The sequence below is a fragment of the Alexandromys fortis genome, unplaced genomic scaffold (genome assembly GCF_014885135.2).
Source record: "Alexandromys fortis isolate MF-2015 unplaced genomic scaffold, M_Fortis_MF-2015_v1.1 scaffold_19, whole genome shotgun sequence".
Taxonomy (NCBI): domain Eukaryota; kingdom Metazoa; phylum Chordata; class Mammalia; order Rodentia; family Cricetidae; genus Alexandromys; species Alexandromys fortis.
This window is the reverse complement of record NW_026067890.1, coordinates 6,951,244-6,970,639: the sequence shown is the minus strand read 5'-3', so window position 1 is coordinate 6,970,639 and position 19,396 is coordinate 6,951,244. Positions and strand designations below refer to the sequence as shown.

The 19,396-nt window shown below is 47.6% G+C and overlaps 1 protein-coding gene across 1 annotated transcript in view; it reads right to left on the bottom strand.

Annotated features, from left to right (window-relative positions):
- Positions 1 to 19,396, bottom strand: part of Abca4 (ATP binding cassette subfamily A member 4) — a 147,251-nt gene that overhangs the window by 52,217 nt on the left and 75,638 nt on the right. The window contains exons 12-17 of the mRNA XM_050149669.1: positions 14,474 to 14,679; positions 13,745 to 13,921; positions 11,855 to 12,077; positions 7,704 to 7,925; positions 5,729 to 5,933; positions 1,769 to 1,834 (exon numbers count right to left, since the gene is read on the bottom strand). Coding sequence (XP_050005626.1) covers positions 1,769 to 1,834; positions 5,729 to 5,933; positions 7,704 to 7,925; positions 11,855 to 12,077; positions 13,745 to 13,921; positions 14,474 to 14,679 — 1,099 coding nt within the window. The remainder of the gene's footprint in view (positions 1 to 1,768; positions 1,835 to 5,728; positions 5,934 to 7,703; positions 7,926 to 11,854; positions 12,078 to 13,744; positions 13,922 to 14,473; positions 14,680 to 19,396) is intronic.

The window sequence follows — 19,396 nt, the reverse complement described above, 5'->3', positions numbered from 1 at the left end:
CAGCAGGCTGAGGCTGAGTAGTAGCATTGTGCTGCCTGCTGCATGTCTGACTCCACTTCCTGGAGCAGTTTCGAGTTCATTCTCCACAATTCCCGAGGTCAACATTCGGGCTAGCACACTGTCCTCAGGTGGAATAAACCAGCCAGAACAAATGTCTTTCTAGATAACCACTGCGGTGGCTGACCTCCTCGCCGGGAGATGTTCTAGTTTCTGTCGCTGGCATCCACTGGGATTTCTGTAAGAAATGGATGTCTCCATTTCTGTGTCTATGACAAGAGGAGCTGGGCAGTGACTCCTCTGCCTTCTGATCCAGATAGAGTGAGGGATTGAATTTCGTCCAGCTTACGAGACAGGTGAAACATATTTCCCTCTGTCAGCAAAAGTGTATGTGTCTCATTTTCAAGGAACATGGTTCTCGAGATTTTTTGTTCTTTGTCTTGAATGGCAGAGCACCTCTTGGGATAACGGTGGGGGGCAGATGAGCAAGAGCACTGGCGTTCACTGACATTAAGAACACTCCAGGAGCACCCCTGTGTTAGACACTCCCATTTATGATGGGTCGATAACTTGATCACAGTAGACACTTGAAAGTTTGTAGATACACACGACACACAAAACAATGGAATGGAAAAACACTGGGCTGTCAAAACACTGCTGCTTGAGCTGTGTTAAAAATGTATATAGAGAAAAATACTTGGAAGGGGGGACCCTCAAAACATCAAACAAACAAAGATCTATACAAGCCTTTTAAAGACTCAGATTAAGCCTTAGAAAACTAAACACCGCATCAGTGCTTAAAGGCTAGAACCCGGCCCCGGTGTGGTCATCCACATTGAAGCATGGGTAGGTAGAGGTGAGGTCGAACATTCGAAAACATTTTTTTCCTTCCTGAACCTCCCAGTTCTAGGGGAGACTGTAGCTCATAGCTTTCACGTTTCTCTCATAGCTTTAAAGTTCCTCTGCCGCCTCAGAACTCAAAGGACTATGATCTAAGGGGTTCTTATGATTTCCAGAAATCACTTGGCCACCTGTTTGTTTAGGAGGAAAGATAAATTGTGTTTACGAGGCATTGTCAGCAAACGTCCATTTGACTTTCTTCTCCAGCTGCAGAGCTGCGGTAGTGTTTGCCTTGGGGGTCCACAGCGCAGTTTCTGCCTCATCTTCAGAGAGTCAATTACCGTGCCTTTCAAGACTGTGGGGAATAAGGACAGAGGAGAGGGGAGGCAGCGGAGGCTGACAGCAAAGCTCCCTTCATGATTCCTGGCTCTCTGCTTTAAAAGCAGGAAGAAGATATTTGATTCCTGAAATGTTTCGACCCCTTTTCAACAGGTGCTTAATCCCCAGACACGAACTGTCAATGTTCCACCTTTTGCTCTGGCTCTGTGATTCACCAGAGGTAAGCTTATGGAGGCTGTGATGCTGGGCGGCCTGCTGGCCAACCGCAGGCAGCAGGAATCGTGACTTGATATAAAGGGCCACCTTGGCACCTTCCACACCTCTTGCACAAACCCCAAGGAATTAGTTTCAATCCTGAAGTGTTTCTGGTGTTGTCACTTTGTTTTAATTTTTTTTGAAGATAGAGTTTCTTTGTGTAGCTTTGGTTGTCTTGGAGCTCACTCTGTAGACCAGGCTGGCCTGGAGCTCACTCTGTAGACCAGGCTGGCCTCGAATTCACAGAGCCTCTGCCTCCTAAGTGCTGGAATTAAAGACGTGTGCCACCACCACTTGGCTGTTTTAATTAAACAAACAAACAAAACACCCAATTTACCTTCACCTCCAAGCCAGTAAGACTCTTGTAGAAGGAAGTACCAGGGGAGTGGTGTTCCATAGTCTCCTGAGAACAGGAAAGTAAAGAAAGAGAAAACAGTGAGCGCCCCCTCCCCCCATCACACAAGCTCTACAATATACTCAGTGAAATCTCAGATTATAGCAACAGGTATTGATGGTCACAAGGCATTGTGCAGTTACCCACAGGCTATCAGGCAGGGCGCTTCTTTCAGTAAGTTTGTAATCAAAATACCATGGGATTTTTGGGCGGTGTTACCAGCAACACTGGCAATGAGGATCTTTGATGACATCAGTTTCCCAAGAAATAAGTGTTATCAAAGAATTAAATCATACAATTTTTTTAGCAGTTAACCAGAAAGCAATAACATTGGAGATCACAACTATTTGTTGGACTCTATTTATATACCGTGCGTATTACATACTTCCCATGTATGACAGCAGTGGATTCTGAAAACCCTAGGAACCGGGAAGTAATATGAGTCTGAAGGATGCAGATACTGAGGTGCACTAACTTGGAGCCATCTGCCCCATGAAATCAACATGCGAGACTCCTAATGCAGGCAATCTGGTTCTAACATCACCAATTCTCAACATTCGACCGGATTCAGCCATATTTTAAGGGGGAAAAAAAAAAGGTCCCAACTTTCTGGTTCAGTTCTCTTTGCAACTTCACATCTGGGTATTGCTCACCAGAAAGAAGAGATGTGCAAAGAGCGACCTTTCAGCCCAACCTCTGATCTCCAGGAAGAGTAAGGGGCTGCAGACCATTCCAAACCTCAGGAAGAGGATTTGAAGAGATTCTGGGTGGCAACCACGTTTCAGTGCCGGGAGGGGGTGGCCCGGAGAAGGCCATTCCATTCCTGTCCTCATTCCCCACCTTATGGCAGTCCTTGAGTCATAGCCATTACAATAAAGCCGCAAATCGAAAAGAGAGCGCTCTGGTAGTGTTAGGATCGGACGGAGGTCTTACAGGATTGTCCCTAACTGGATAGTCTCAGAGTGGAAATAAATGGTAGAGGCGGGGAACGGGACGGTGTTTGAGAAAACACACCTCCAGTGTCTTCGCCAGAGTCCCAACCTCCTGTCTCAAAATGTGGCATTATTTAGAAGGTAGATGGCTTAGTTAAGTTAGGTGGGGTCATCCTGGAGTAGGGTGACCCCATAGAGGCCTCATGACATAGTCACACGAAGACCGGCACCCAGGGAAGAAGCCACATGAGGTGGAGGATTGGAGCAATGTGCCTGCAAGTCAGGGAAGCCAGAGGGTCAGAACCCTCCAGAAGCTTGGTTTTATAGGCAGCATGGCTTTCCCAACAGCTTCATTTTTGATTTCTAGCTTTTTTAAAAAAAAAATCTCTATTATTTTAAGCCCTTGTGATAACAACTCTGGAAAACACATTGTCCTTCAGGAGGGACACAGACCCAGGCTGCTGGACTCGGCCATCTTTTCCCATTTGCGGTTGCTGCACACCTGTTGCTGTTTGATTGACTTGGTTCTCTGTTTGTGACAGGATCTCACTGTAACCCAGGCTTCACTTGAACTCTGCCGTACCTGGTTCTAGCTGCTTATTTCTGAGGACCATGAGCTTGGTCTTCCAAGCCCATTCTCACTCCTTCCTGTCTGCTTTGGCCAGGGCGTCATGAGCTAGACCCAGATGTTACTGTACAGCAAGGGCTGACATGAAGGCCATCCAGGTGAAGAGAGGACTGCTCCAGCTATAGGAAATACTGATTTGATGGAAAAATCTGAGTTTCTGCAAAGTGGAATATAAAACTTCGCAAACAGCTAATTTTGACCCAGTAGCTGATTTTCTAGGCTGCAGGTGTATTAGATAGTGATTCGGTGTCCATGAGATACTAAGTTCTAGTCAGGGCTTCCAGAATGTCGCTGCGAAATAAACAGATCCTAATTCTGCTCTTGTGGGGCTCTCCTAGGAAAGATGGTAAGTCAATAAATGCATACATAAGGTTACGTCACTATTGTGAAATATTAGGAGGTGTTATGTTTGTTTATGCTTGTTTAATGATGCAAAGATGTGTTGTATTCTTTTATGTTGCATTTGTTCAACTCTGTGAAGCTGTGTTACTTTGCCTGCCTAAAACACCATTTGGTCCAATAAAGAGCTGAATGGTCAATAGCGAGGTGGAAGAAAGGATAGGTGGGATTGGCAGGCAGACAGAATAAAAAGACAAAAAAAAAAAGGAAGGAGCGAGAAAAGGAGGAGAGGAGGATACTAGGGGCCTGCCACCCAGCCACACATCCAGACATGAAATAAGAAGGGGCGGGGGGAGGGAGACATACAAAAATAAAAAAAAAGGTAAAAGCCCAGAGGCAAAAGATAGATAATTTAAGTTAAAAAAAAAAAAAAAGCTGGCTAGAAACAAGCCAAACTAAAACCAGGCATTCATAAGATAAAATAAACCTCAGTTTGTGATTTATTTGGGATCTGGGTGGTGGCCCCCCCCCAAAATAACAAAACAAACAAACAAAAAAACAACTCCACATCATGCCAGGCGGTAATGAGTGCTTTAAAAAGTAAAAAAGTAGGGTAAAGGGTTAGGGCCACAGAGGGAATATTGGTCATATGAAGACAAAGATCTAGTACTCTTCAGTCTAGAAAGTTCCCTGCGATAAAAGTGACACTTGAACAGAGACCTGAGCAGAGTGAGGAGCCGAGTCAGCAGATTGGAGGCATAGCCTGGGGAGAAAGGCACTGCTAGTGAAAACAGCAGGTGTGAAGGGCGGCCCAGGAAGTGTGCTAGTGTGTTGAACATCAGTGGGGGAGGTTGTGGTGGCCTGAGCCCGGAGACGTGGTGTGGAAGGGAAGGCAGGGGGTGGAGAGGGTAAGCAGAAAGGCAGATGATGAAGCCTGAGTCGGGACACTGGGTTTTACTCTGAATGAGGAGAGAGGACCACGAAGGGGTTGGAACAGAGTGTTGACACCATCTGGCCTAGACTGCAAAGGCTCCACCTGCATACAGCGAGGGGGAACCCGGTGAAGGCGTAAGTCACGAACAAGGCCACACCAGTTTGGAGTTATGATTAATAGGGTGTTATTTATTTAAAGGGGAAAACTTACAGATCACCGTCCCAGACAACAGCCATCTGCACAACCAGGAAGGGAGTCTAGTCTCCAGCGGAGCAGGAAGTGAAGAGAGCGAGCAGAGGAAATAGCCGCTTTTTTAAAGGGAGAGAGACCACACCCCAATGGGCTGGTATCACAGCAGCTATTGGTTGGAGGAGCGGAAGGACCTCCCGCAACAACCCGGTTGTAAGAGGTGTCGGTGGAAGGAGGCTTGGAATGGGAACATGGATTGGTGGCGACAGGAAAGCCAATTCTAGACCTATTTCCCAGTATCCTCTCTCCCTGTCCCTTGTCATGTGTGTATGTGTGTGTGTTTACATGTGCGCACACATGTGTATATGGACCCATATGTACACATGTATGTGGGTAGACATACTCCTGAGCATGCTTGCCAAGGCTAGAGGAGGTGCCTTCCTCTGCTGCGCCCACCGAGTCCTTTGAGGCAGGGTCATTTGCTGAACTGGCAGCTTGTTGTGCTGGCCAGGTTGGCTGGTTAAAGAGTTCCTGGGATCCCCTCGTCTCCACTTCCCAACACTAGGGTTACAGTCCCTTGCCGACATGCCGGGGGTTTTATGTGGGTTGTGGGGATTTGAACTCAGGTCCTCACATTTGCATAGCAAGTACTTTTACCAACCAAGCCACCTCCCCATCTCCAAGTCTAGATCTGCTTCTAAAGTGGAGACAATAATTGGTTGGTGGAGTTTTAACTTCTAGTTGTAAATTCAGATGCCGGCCCTGTGAGCTTATGTTCAAATAGCTTAGGGAGCAATCAAGTTTAAACTAGAAGACTGGGCCAGACAAATCTCATTCCCTTGACCACAGGAGAAAAAGTAGCCTGAGTCTTCCTTGCTGACCTGGAAAAACCTGGTCGAGATACCAGGCGAGCAAGCCGTAGAGAGCCGCATCAAGAAGCATCATCTTCATGGCCAGCAGGAAGCTGAACTCGTCCCCTTCCACGGGACTCTTGCCAATGTTGTCCCACTGCAGCCCCAGGCCTTGCTCTTCAAAGCGGACCAGGTACTCTGTGCCAAAGCCAAACGCCACAGGGGAAAGCAGGCTCTGCAGAGCGGAGACGGACAGCAATGGAGACAGAGGACAATGGAGCCCAGAGGGCCACAAGACAGGGAAGGGGGGGGGGCAAAGAGGGCTTGTGCCGTCTGAGTGTCAGGCTACTCAGGGAGGGCTTACGGTGGTCCTCTCGAGGGAAGAGAGTTCTGGAAATGCTTGGCAGGCCTCAAAAATTCCCACCTAATGCCTAGTGAGCCTCCTCTCGCCTGCTCAATAGGATAAGCTAGACTGTAAAGGGGTGTAAGGAAGGGGCACATAGTAAAGGCTCCAAAGGAAGAAAGTTCTCCTGGTGTCCTCCACCCTCTCCTCAGCCTTCCACTCTCAGAAGACCACACAGTTCTGGGCAGAACAAACATGCCAAATGAAGCCACTTTGTGAGACTCCCACAAGAAGGGGGCTTGAAGTCACCATTTTCCTGTGGTCAGCAAGGATGCTAGGTCGCATCTTAAGTCCTCTGTGCTGAAACTAGCCCTCTGACTAGAAAATGGGAGCAGGCATTTTAGAAAGTGACCCGCCAAATCACCACGGGTGGTCCCTGACACGCCAGAGCACACTTGCCTTTGCCAGGGGTTCCCTGTAATTTGGAGGATCCTGGACAGAGTTCAGACAGTCTCTCCCCAAAGCAAGAAACCCTTCTGCTATATGTACACACACATGCACGCACGCGCGCACACACACACACACACACACACACACACACACACGCACGCACACATGCACGCACGCACGCTTAAAATGAACTCAACCCGGATAGGAGCCTATCCGTAGTTGCCAAATCTGAAGCTTCCCGGTAGGTCCAAGAAGCTGTGGCTTCCCAGTACCACATAACAACCCGACGATTACCAAAATTGCCCAGCTCTGCCCACAGCCTGAGTCACTACAGTTTCTTACTATTACCCATTGTGACTGTCTTAGAAAACTAAGTGCTATAAATAGTGGCAATTAACTTCTTATTTAACATGTGAAATAATAAAACGCAGATGCTCCAGAGCTGGAGTCCCGAGAACAGGTTCTTCTGGTGGAGAGGCAGGCAGGAGTCCTGGGACTACGACAGAGACTGGAAGGCTCTGGAGGGCCAGAAAACTGCGCCCTTTGGGGCTGAGGCTGATTAGCGCCGGCTAATGAGAGGGTAGAAATGGCCCACTTGAGAACAATTAATAAAAAGACCTATATTTATTTGGGAATCCCGAGCTAAGAGGTCTCTCAAGCCATCAAAAGACAACTTCTAGAGTCTTCTCTCGGCCAGAGAGCCTAGTGGTAAGGGCTCATTTCTGCATCTTTTTTTTTTTTTTTTTTTTTTGCAAGCACTGTTAGAGCACAGGCAAGACAGGGTGTCACTGATCCAGAATCTTTTGAAAAATGAGCCCCATTTGAATTGATGCCACCCTCTTTCTGAGCAGACAGACAGTAACGGGGGGGGGGGGGGGGGGGGCAAGCTTCCTCTCATCTGACTCTTTTCAAGCAGGAAGAAAAGAAGGGTGAAGGAATGGGCCGGCTGGTTCTCCTCTCCTGCAGAAACAAAGGAAGCTAGCTTGGCTCTCCAGTCCTTTCCTAGAGCGCATTCATCAAGTTGGTCTGCATTGCTCAGGGGGTGGTTGCTTTCATTCTGACTCCCGAACCTTTGAGCTTGGTATTAGCCTTTCAATTGTAAACTCTCGAGTCAAAAGGTAAAGGGGAACCTTCTTAGGAAGCAGGCCAAGAGGCCACCAAATCATCAGAGGAAATCTCTATCACAGGCTAGGGGGAAGCCCTAAGGCTCACCACAATTGTCTTCAGGGCAGCTGTCATCCGGTCCTGCCAGGCAAAGCACAGAACATGCGGTAGGTAGAGGGTGAAGTAGATGACCCCACTGCAAGCGGCTGCGAGGCTGGCCTTGGAGAAGAAAGTACTAAAGAGGAAGCATTGCATGATGGTTGCCGTGGAGAAGGCCAGCAGAAACAGGAAGAGGATGAAGGGATCGCTGTAATGGAGGATTCTCCCATGCTGAAACCAGAGAGATTGTGTATCAATAATTCCCAGCCATGCCCAGAGGCAGGGTCCTTGTGTAGTGATGCCTTCTGAAGCCTTCTGCTGTCTTAGAAGGGGCCCCTGCAGCCAGTTGCTAGTGCTTAGACTTCTACATACACACTCAAATGTGTGGAGTTCTTCTGTCTTCCCCATGCCCATTAGGCAACACTAATGTTTTATTTTTAAAAACTTAACTGGGAAGCCACTAGCCTGAGCCAGCTCCAGCGATTTGGACTCCTATACCAGTAAACCAAAACCCAACTGCCAAGTAATTTAACCCAGTCAGCAACTGCCTACTAAGCTCTAAGTGGGGACTTTAAGCAATCAAGATTTTCTTTGTCACGTTTCCTCACTCCTTCAGTGGAGTCCTGAGCCACTTGTGGTCTGGCTCATGAGCCATTGATGGTCCTGGAAAGCTGGTCAAGAGCCCATGATGGGGTGATAATAAGCCCCAGGGTAAGAACCTACTATCATTTTCCTAAGGGGTCATTTTCATCAAACTGCGTTCGAAATATTTCTGTTTGTACCCATAGATGTGTTGCCTTCAACTTTGTGGTCCTACCTTCGCTGAGGGTAGCAGCTCATGTAGTGACTCAGAACTGGTCAAAGTACCCAGGATAAATAGCTCTGAGTTCTCAGCTGTGAGTGGGTCAGCTCTCAATCTCCCACCTTCCTAGGCGCAGGGAACTTCATGGTTGAGGGCATGTGAGGGACGGAAGAGCTGGCAGATGGAGAGAACTGTGGTGTGTCCTCTAGACACGTGGTTGTGGCCCACACAGCAGCTGTAGATACCTACATAAGGCCCAGGCAGCCAGTGTTCCAGCATGGACAGAAGCGGACCCAGAGAGGAGCTACTGGCAGTTGAGGGATACAGAGGGACCCCATCAGAAGACATATGCGCATGGATGTGTGAACATCCACTGGAACATGAACAACCCACGAGCAGCCAGATCCCTAAAGGATGGTGACTGTCCTGCCCCCAGTATTCCTCAACTTCCCATAGTTCTTCTGATGGGGTCCCTCAGTGTCCCTCAATTGCCAATAGCTCTATGGGTCAACTCAGCAAGTTCACGGTGGGAAGGACATTGTGTTCGGGCATGGAAAGAAGACCTGTATGTTAGGTCTTGCAGTATCACCAGCCCCCTGCAACCACAAAGAAGGGGAGGCCACCCAAACAAGCCTGGCTCTTTGCCTGGGGCTCAGCCTGCTGACTGACCATCAGCGCAGGCTTCCTGAGGCTCGTCACTCACACAGGTGGGAGCATCAGTAACGGGTCCAGAGTGTTTAGAAGTGGATTATTACTCCTCATCCATGAATGCTGTGCTTCTCATAGAACCTACGTTATGTACAAGATTTAGTGTCTTCCATTGTCTTTATAGAAAATAGGAACAAACTAATGACGCTTTCTGAACAAGCTGCTGCCTGATTACACTGTAGGACAGACCGAGATGTTCAACTGTATTAGACCTCCTTCATCTCCATCACTACAAGCTCCATAAAGAGGCCAGCATCTTTGCTCCATCCAAATTCTGCATCCCCAAATACTTATAGGTTAGCCCATTCTTTCCTCAGGAACACAAAGGTACAAGGAGTAGACATTGGGAGTATGTCTCAGGCTTCAGAGTCGGTACCCACTTGGCCACCTCCATATATTCAATGGGACATAGTTGAGTTCTCGTGTAATGGGGAACACAGACATGTCACACAGCATAGTGTTCCCAAGACCAAAAGTCCTCATGCTCTCCTTTCTGCCTTTTTCTCCGTGTTCCCCCATCCTTTGGAACTCTGCCTCAATTCATGAATGGGCTCTCTACAGGTAGGGGCTCCCTGAACCACTGCTTTTCTCTCAGCAGAAAAGAGAGAGGCCAACTAATGACATCTGTTTTGCGCCAGTGAGAACCAAGTGGAACTAATGGTCTCCTTATCTGCTCCAGCCACCGTTTCTCCTTCATGCTCTCGTGCCTGTTGGGCATTGAAGGAACAGATTGAAAAACAGATGAGGGGGAACTACGCAAAAGGGAGGGATAGATGGGAGCCACACTTAAAGCCAACCTACGTCTGAGGAAATCGAAATAAAGGTCACAAAACTCGAGAGTCGTTACTGTTCTCTGTAGAATGAATTCAACGTCTTATCTGAGCCCAGAGCAAAGTCCCGCAAACATCTAGACTGTGGGCATTCTGGTGGCTTTCAAACAGGGGTGCCAGTCATTCAGCCAGCCTCACCACTTCCCGGACCCAGCTTCCTCCACTGGCCACTTTCCTTTCTGCTCCTTGTAGACTGAAGAACAATGGAACCTTCCCATTGTTCCTGCTTCCAGCTTCTTTCCTGCACAGTGGTGCTGGGGAGGAAGGGCCATGCAAAAAAAGGGGGAGTCATTCAAAGGAAGACCTTATTTTGGTGTGGAAAAGCTCTGTTTCCCGTCATTATTGGAACAGTGTCCTGGTTCCCACAAGGAGAAGCTTCCCTGTGCTAGGAGCTCTCAGTGAACATTCCTTACCTCACGTCCTAAAAGCTTTGAAGTCCTAAAAACCCATTCTCAGGGAGGCAGATCTCAGGGCCACTTATCAGTAAGAAGGCAGGGCCAGCCGAGGCCATTCATTCTCATGTTTACTCACTGAGTCCTTTAATTCTAAGGGTACAAAACACCGACTGGGGAAAGGCACAGGCTGAGGGATGGGCAGAGCAGAGGGCGCCTGGTGGATAAGGAGGGAGTGGCGGCTCCTCTCACCACGGCAGAGCTTTGGTATCCTTTGTAAACATCAAGCCATGCTGGGTGGGGTGAGGTTGTTTGGGTAGAGTGACCTCCACCTCGACATTGTTTTGGAGGGGACTCTAACATGGTGTTTGTGCCCCACCATAGCTCACCGGGTCATAATATAACAGCAGCAAAGATAGGACGCACTAGGTTGAAAGGTTGAGGATATTTTAGTAGAAAATAAAGGCACGATTTGGATTAAATGGATATGTCCCTGTTGGTTTGGATATATGATGAAACAGTCTTAGATCAGGTAGCCATGATCCACCAAGGGATGGGAGACACTCGTGTCGTCCGGCCCACTGCACACGGGTAGAGTGGTACCCGATATGGTGGCAGTGATGAAGTTGAACAAGCTTGCTGAACTGATATCAGAAACCGACTTCCATCCATAAAACACCAAAAAATATCAAATGTGTGTATTCATATTTCAACAAGTCCAAAAAAAAATCTTCTTCTGTGATGGGACTCAAAATATTTAGGCTAGCAGTGAATTGTGAAACAATGTTTTATTTTCAGTTCTGGCTTGCAGAGGAGTCTCAGACTTGCAGAAAATTGAATGACTTGCTCCATGGCAATAAAAACTCCTTATCACTGAGAAAGGTCAGGCTCCAAATTCCATCCTTTAAAACAAGAGTCCTTGGAGATCTTTGCAGGCAGAAGGTTGTCACTTGGGGAAGCTAATGCCCTGGCCATGGGGGTGGTTGATAATTTGTCCAGATCTCATTCCCTCAAATCATTGGCAGTGTTTGCCTCATCCTAACTATAGCTGGATATTGGAATGGAAATTCTAGGAAACACTCTTTAGACTCATGTTTGTCTCTGAAAGAAGAGGCAACCTTTGAACACACAACAGTCCCATACTGGGCTTTGGTAATAGCAACCTCTCTACGTGGTCATGAAATGGACTGGGAAGCCTATATGGGCAAGGAGTGAGTTCCCTCGGGCTAGAAGGGGAAGATGTCACCACAGAAGGGCTCTTTTAGGGAGGTTGGGGGTGCTGGCTCTCCAAGTGTTCTACCTGGCTTGAAAAGCTGGGGTGCTACCTTTTGCGCTCAGATAACTAGCCCAGGCACACAAACATTAGCAGGAGGAGACCAGGGACAATGGAACCCTTAAAAATGTCAGGGTCTGCTCCACCTGGCTTACCATGATGAAGAGCGTCAGGAGGAAGATGCTCATTGACATGATGGAGAAGCTGTCCAGGAACCAGGCACACCAAATCACAGCATTAGAGACACCCTGGTTCTTCAAGGTCTCCTTCAGCCTCAGCTCCTTCTCCAAGACAATGCCCTTGACAGTCATGGAGACAGAGTAGATCCACGCCAGTACCATGAAGATGGGGAAACAGCGGTTCAGGATGATCATAAAGCTAAAAGAGGGAGGGGAAACAGAACAGAGCGTTTTGTACCTGGGAGAGATGAAGGAAATACTTATCCAACGAAGAGTTGAGAATGAAGTCCAAAGGAAAGGAAAGCAGAAAAATAAATCATGGGACCTACGCTAGGTTGAACTTTAAAAAAATATCTTCCGCACTTGCCACCTTGTCTTTCCAGACCACCCAGATGAATGCTCCCTAAGTGCAGGAATAAAACTATACCACCTCGGTCGTATAGGATAGACCGTGACTGCAAAGGATTGTGGGAAAGACTGCAGACCGGTTGCCACAGGTGGTGACTGGAAGAAATCAGTGATCCCATCGTCACTGCTTCCATCAGCCGGGCACAAGTGGAGCAGCTCCATCCTGGGATCCAATCTCAGCAAGCGAGATGCATTTGACACGAAGAACTCAAGTTAGGGTGAGCTTTACAGGTTTTCCCTGGGAATGGCGCACTAGTAAAGCCCTTGGGATTATTATCTATTGAAACTGTTGGGTGTTGTCACAGGAAGGGCCCAGTGCCAGCGTGGGAGGAGAGTTTCACTCAAAATGGCCCTAGGGAAAGAGCCAAACAACCGAAAAGCATGCACTTTCGGGGTTAGCCACCAGAGGACTCTCCCGTACTGAATGACCCCGAGTCCCACCCACTGCCTCTCAACACCTACCGGGTTCCCTGCCAGCCCCTCCCTCTGTGACCTGAAAGTGGACCTGGGTTTTTGCCCTTGGCTCCACTTCTCATCTCTGCTTCTTATCCAACGGAAAGCTCACGGCAGAACAGCCACTGTTATCTCGGCCGTCTTCCGCCGTCGAGCTGGAGAACTGATGGGGCCACAGCGTTGAGAGCGGCTTTCCTGTGCGCACGCACGCTGGCCTTTATTTTCTTTCCAACCACGCCACCTGGTAACTGGACTCTTTCCTTTGCATTCTGCTGTCTCTGCTTCCTGAACCCCACAGCCACATACATGGGCTACAAGTGACTTCCCAACACCCCAGGACCTAAATTCCTAAGCCAACTATAGCTGAGGGAGTGTTTCTGATTCATCTACCATGGTGATAAGCCTCTGAGCACCTCTTCTTTTCTGTCTTTTCCTCCAGCGCTCTGAAAACCCATTTTCAACAAAACAGTGGGCTGTTTGCTGCTTAGCATGCTACGAGCCAAAGGAAAGGCCAAGCTTTAGGATGGGGGAGGTCAGAGAAGGAGGCCAGAGCTCATCCTACACATTCCTTTACCTTTTCCCCAAACATACATCATAGGAATGTTAATTAGGGAAGGAGCCGTGTGATTCTGAGGCTCCTAGGAACCAGACCTACTGGCCATGTAGCCCAAATGTGCCGATCTGGCAGTCAGTGGGCAAACGCTCCGACCAGAACCTTCCACATAGCAAGCATACCGCAAAGAGGAAATTTAAACAGCGGGCATCTCCTCCTCCAACTTCACTCCTAATGTTCTAACCTCTGATGTCCCTTTTGTACCCCCACACCTTCCCATTTTACTTTCTCCTCTGCTTCTGTCTGGAGCTTGGAGCCAGCAGCTTCTCCAGTCAGAAACCTAGTCTGCCCAGTCTGGTCCCAGTCCCCGGCGTTCCTTTGGGAGCCACTGAAGCCTGGAGAGCATCCTGGTTTATTCAGCTCAGGGAGGAAGATAGGTGCCTGGGACTCACGAGTCATCCACGAAGCAGGGATAAGGCATCTGCTGGAGATAGACTCCAATTGGAACGTCTGCCTGGGTCTGGCTCCTGGTGATTCCTTGTTCAACCATGTCCTGTAGGTAGGCAAAGCCTCCCCAGATGTACCGCAGGTCTTCGACAGGATCTGCCCTAGGACCAGAATCCCAGTACCTGAAAAAGGCGTAGGAGGAAGGGAGGAAGGATGTAAGTGCGGATGGGCAACCCACTCATTTTACAAGCAAAACTTACCCTAGAGCTCAGTCTCTTGAAACAGTCTCCTCAATCAATGGTTCTTGGCCTTCCTAATGCTGCCACCCTTTAACACAGTTCCTCAGGTGGTGACCCCCAACCATACAATTATTTTTGCTACTACTTCTTAACTATAATTTTACTACTGTTGCAAATCATAGCTGATATCCAGAATATCTGACCTGCAGCCCCTGTGAAAGGGTTGTTGTGCTCGCGACCCACAGGTTGAGAACCACTGTCCTCAATGTTCCCAGGTTATCCAGTTTGGATCACAGGAATAACTCCAGCAATGTCTGGGAATCACAAGGTGATTGCTCCATCTACTTGGGTCTGCTCAAATCAATCAGCCCTCCTCCCATTCAGCTTATCTTCATTGATTTATGGGCTGCGTTCATCCTTAATCCTCCCCTCTCTACTGAACACAGTTCACTGTGGATGGGGAAGAAACCCCGTGAGCCCTGACTGAACCATCACCTGTCTTTGATCTTATTGGTCTTCTCCACCACATCTATGTCCATCCGAATCTTGTACTTCACATGGGGAGGCAGGGAGCTGGTCCAGGGGTACATGTCAGGGAATACCACTCCAGCCCAGAACCTGTTTTCCTCCAGGAGAGACAGGGCTCGCTGGATGAGCTGAACTTCATCATCATAGCTTTCAAATTTATCCAGAACCAGGCACTGCGGAAAATCACACAGGTGGAGAGAGTATGAGGCTTAATTGCAGACGAGACAGAAGAAACACTACTGGCCAAGGGATAGGCTCCCCACAAAAAGACCTATGTAGCTAATATTTGTGTAACTCCAGGGTCTGGCATTAATTTCTTCATAAGCCTAGGTTCAGGGGTGCAAGGGTCCTGGAAATGATGGCAGGCCCTTATCCCTGAAGAGTTAACAGAGACCGTGCTACCCAGTGGCCAAGGCGGTCCAAATATGCAAGGCCTCAAAATGACACAAATCCTCAAGGCTCTCACTCCCCAGCGTGGGGAGGCAAGGGAGTGGGGTCACGGTGGACACTGGCTGCTTTGAAGATCAGAACGCCTGAGGATAAAAGAGCTTTAAAGAGAGAAACATTCCTGGCGTTGAACCTTCCTGGCTCTCTCCAAACACACACAGGCTAGCCAGCTGAGGGACGAACCAGGAAGAAGAAAGCAAAGAAGCAGGCGGCCAAAAGGATTTCATCTGAGAAATCACTGCCATTTACAACCTTATGATGAGAGCGGAATTATCCCAATGTCCTTTTTCTCTCTCTTCTTGGGGGGGGGGGGAGAGAGAGAGAGAGAGAGAGAGAGAGAGAGAGAACTATAAAAGAACAAAATTAAGAATTTCTTTTAGATGGATTCGGGGTCCCCACTTGTAGAGACTTACTGAAGTAATTATATTGTACTGGTATTTGTTTTACACTGGGGGTTTTGTGTCCATGATTCTTAGAACTTAACTCACAAGAGGTCAGATGGCCCTGTCTTGATTAATTTGTTCGACGAATATTTACCGAGTGTATGCAACATGCCAGAGCCTGCCTGGCTCCACGGGTACAAGGGGAGAAGATAACAATCTCTTCCTGAAACAAATTCAAACCTGATGAGGGAGAGATTGTCGTAAACCAAGAAGTGCAGGGTGGAATGACAGGGAGGCTAGCCTGAAAAACTCAGGACTTCCAGAGGAGGACCCGGTCTCCTGGGAGGGACCCAGGAAGGCTGCCTGGAGGAAGAGGCCTGAGGAGGAAGCAGATAGAAAACAGGCAGAGGAAAGGAAATGGAGGTCAGCTTGACCACAGGGAGCAGTACTGGGGTCTCTGGGGACCTGCAAGAGCAGAGCAGTGGTCGCCGTCCTCCTTCAAGCTTTGGAGCACTGGCTAGCTTTAAAAGGACGCCAAAAGCTCTATTTCAGAATCTTGAGAGGCAAGGCCAGGGCACCAACATTTTGATAAAACCCCAAACCAAAAACAACAAAACAAAAAGAAAAACCCTCCCCAGATAGTCGCAAAACACAGAGAAGAGCACTGGGCGAGAAGTGGCGAGTGCTTGGGTCCAGATCCTTTACTCTGCTGGATTTTGGGATGTTGCTGGCCAACTGAGGGGTTTCTCAGGACAGGGGCTGAAGGCTAAAACCAGGAGCACTCCAGACAATCCCTAGAACACAGTAAGGCCGCTGTGGGGTTTTAAGCAGAAATGGATCAGAAAATAATCGGGATGCGTCAGAGAACACTAGGATACACCGCTGAGTGCATTCAGACTCAGTTAATTCCAGGGGAGCCTGAAAGTCAGATGGAACCTTTCCCGTGCTGTGGAAGAAGCTGCAGAGATGCTGAGTTAAGGGTAGAACTGGGGTCCAGCTCCAGCCCAGAGGGTCTCCCTGCACACCAGGGCCCAGAAGGATAGCCTACACTGCACATCCAGCATGGTGTGGCTGATGAGGGAGTCCTCCAGGTGCTCCCTAGAGTCCTATAAGTGGAACAATGAATATTGTTTATCCTCACCTGGTAGCCCAGGAAAGTTAGGCTCTAGAGCATTGGTTCTCAACCTGTGGGTCACAATCCCCTTGGGATTGCATATCAGATATCTTGCAAATCAGATATTACAATTCATAACAGTAGTAAAATTATAGTTAAGAAGCAGCAATGAAATAATTTTATGGTGTGTGTGTGTGTGTGGAGGGTGTCACCACAACATGGGGAGCTGTATTAAAGGGCTGATGTATTAGGAAAGTTGAGAACCCCTGCTCTAGAGCACTAAAAACTTCCCAGGAGTGGTAGGGTGAAGTATCAAACCCCTGTTCACTTGATTAAGGAGAAATTAAGAAACCAGAAACACAAACAGCTTGTAGCAGAGAACTAAGCTCTACTGCGTTGGCAAGGAGCAAGCAGACTCCGTTCACTCCTTGTAACCCATCCTATCCAAAGCCTACCCCAGAGTATGAAAGCACAGCACAGAAGTTTCTTATGAGGGGGGTGTACCTGAACCCCAAGGTGTTACAAACCTACCATTCCTGGGTTTTCTGAACTCATTGTCCTGCCTAGGCTCAGTGCCCTGGGACAGGCTCCCATGGGATCGTCTCAGTGTTCTTGATAAAAGTGAAGAAAACAAAGCAATCTATTTTCTAACTGATAAGGGCCTGGAGAAACATGGGTGGGTGAGAATATCAACAGGGCCAAGGCTTAAAGAACTCACGTGGTTGAAAAGGAAATTGGATTGGTATTTCTTTAAGAAATACAAGTAAGAATAGATACATCACAGAGCTAAAGGAAATAGGTTTTCTTCAGTCAATCATTGCCTTGCAAACAGGACTTAATCGCTAAGATTAACACTGGCCAGTCCTAAAACAAGCCAAAGGACTTCAGTAGATCACACACCAAGGAGTTTTCATTTCTTCCTGGCAGAAACAGCTTATATTATTCAGTTTTGTGTGTGCGTGTGTGGTGTCTAGTGCATAAACCCTCTGGCAGCTGGAGAAGCCAGTCTGCAGTCATTGGTCAGTAATTAACCCAGCAGCACCACTATGGGAGACAGGTTTGGCAATTGCTGTTTGGGCAAGGAGGCTTCGGGACTGAGTTAACAGAATATAAGTGTTTACTAGCTTGGCAGTGGTGACACACTTTAATCCCAGCACTCAGTAGTCAGAGGTAGGTGGATCTCTATGAGTTCGAGGCCAGCCTGGTCTACAGGGTGGATTCCACGAGAGCCAGAGCTACACAGAGAAACCCTGTCTCAAAAATACAAACAACAACAAAACAACAAAAAACCAAACCAAACCCCGGAACACATGTTTAAATTTGACAGGTTTGACAAAGATAAGCAATAAATAATCCCATTCTGGCTGTTTGTCAAGTTAACAACTGGCGTGTGTTTAAATAAGATACACTAGACACAGGCAAATGTCACATCTTCACACTCACTGAGGGGACTAGTAAGTCAGACCTGCATAAAAATAAAATAGTGTTTGCTAGAGACTTGGGGAGGGGGCGGGTGTAGGAGAAATTAGGTACAGAAAGAAATTCAATATGGAGTGCCAAAAGAGAATGGAGGATTTACTTTGGGTTTTCTTTCAGCACAGTAGAGTAATTATTGGTTAAGACAACCTGTGATGTTTCTCACAGTGACTAGGGGAGAATGGCATTTCCAACAGAGCAAAGATTAGTGGTTGAAAAGGGAGAAATGTTCTTCCTTATTTCGGTTCTTAACATTGTAGACATGAGTTGAGTTACCAGACTATGTTACTACCATAAAAATTTTAAAAAATCATCTTAATAAAACAAACAAGCTGGGCAGTGGTGGGGCACACCTCTAATCCCAGAACTTGGAAGGCAGAGGCAGGTGGATCTCTGTGAGTTCGAGGTGAGGCCAGCCTCGTCTATGAGGGCTAGTTCCAGGACAGCTAGGATTTTTATACAGAGAAACCCTGTCTCCAAAAAACAAAAACCAAACAAACAAACAAATGGCAATTAGAATCATTTTGAAATTAAATTTCTAAAATAAAGTCAAAATGATCTGGGGAGATGAAAGCTGTTCTAAGCATTTCTGTTTTTGTTTGTTTTTGTTTTTGGTTTTTTTTAGCAGTGGATATTACCCCGAGAATATTCTTAGCAATTCACTTGACTTCACAAAGCCCTGGGATGAAATGTCTTCAGTCTTATGGTCTGCTGTCCTCGCTTTATCAGAAACAGATGGGACCAGAAGTGTGGAGAACCTTGCCTTACTTCCAACAGAAGTTAGAAGCAAATCTACGCATGTCCTCAGGGTGGGGTTTGAAAGTTCCCGCGCAGGCGTGGCTGTGCCCCACAGTTCTTTGAGAGTATGCCATAGGCCGTCCACAAAGTCCTGACATTAGTGGAGGTCTCCTGCCCAAGAGCCACATAGCCTAGAGAAAATTTTCTGCAGTGACTGACTTGTTCTCTGTCTGCCCTGCCCAGCATGGTGGCCAGTGATCTCACGTAGCTATGGAATACTAAAAGATATCACAAATGCATCATAAGCACAAGTTTTAAATTTTATGGAGCTGCTGGTAGCTACGGGGGCCAACAGAGCTCTAGTGGTAATGAGTCCTTTGAGGTCAGGGCCGTGTTGTGTTGGACCTGGTGTCCGGTACAGTACTTTCTCCTGCTAGGGAGTCAAGAAGAATTTTCTGAATTGGTTTAGATGTAAAAGCCCCGATGGGCAGATCTAGCTCTATGCTTTGAACAAGATTCTATACATCATGAGAAACTAGCAGCAAGTTATAAAACGACTTCGTTGTGATGCACTTTGGGAATAATTCTTGGTGTGTGTGTGTGGTGGGGGGGGCTGATATAATTAAACACATGACTAATAACGTGACTTCCAAGGTTATCTAGCGCATTCTCTTTGAACCTTACGTCTTTATATACTGGAATAAACAGCTGATGTTTTTCAATGACATTGTT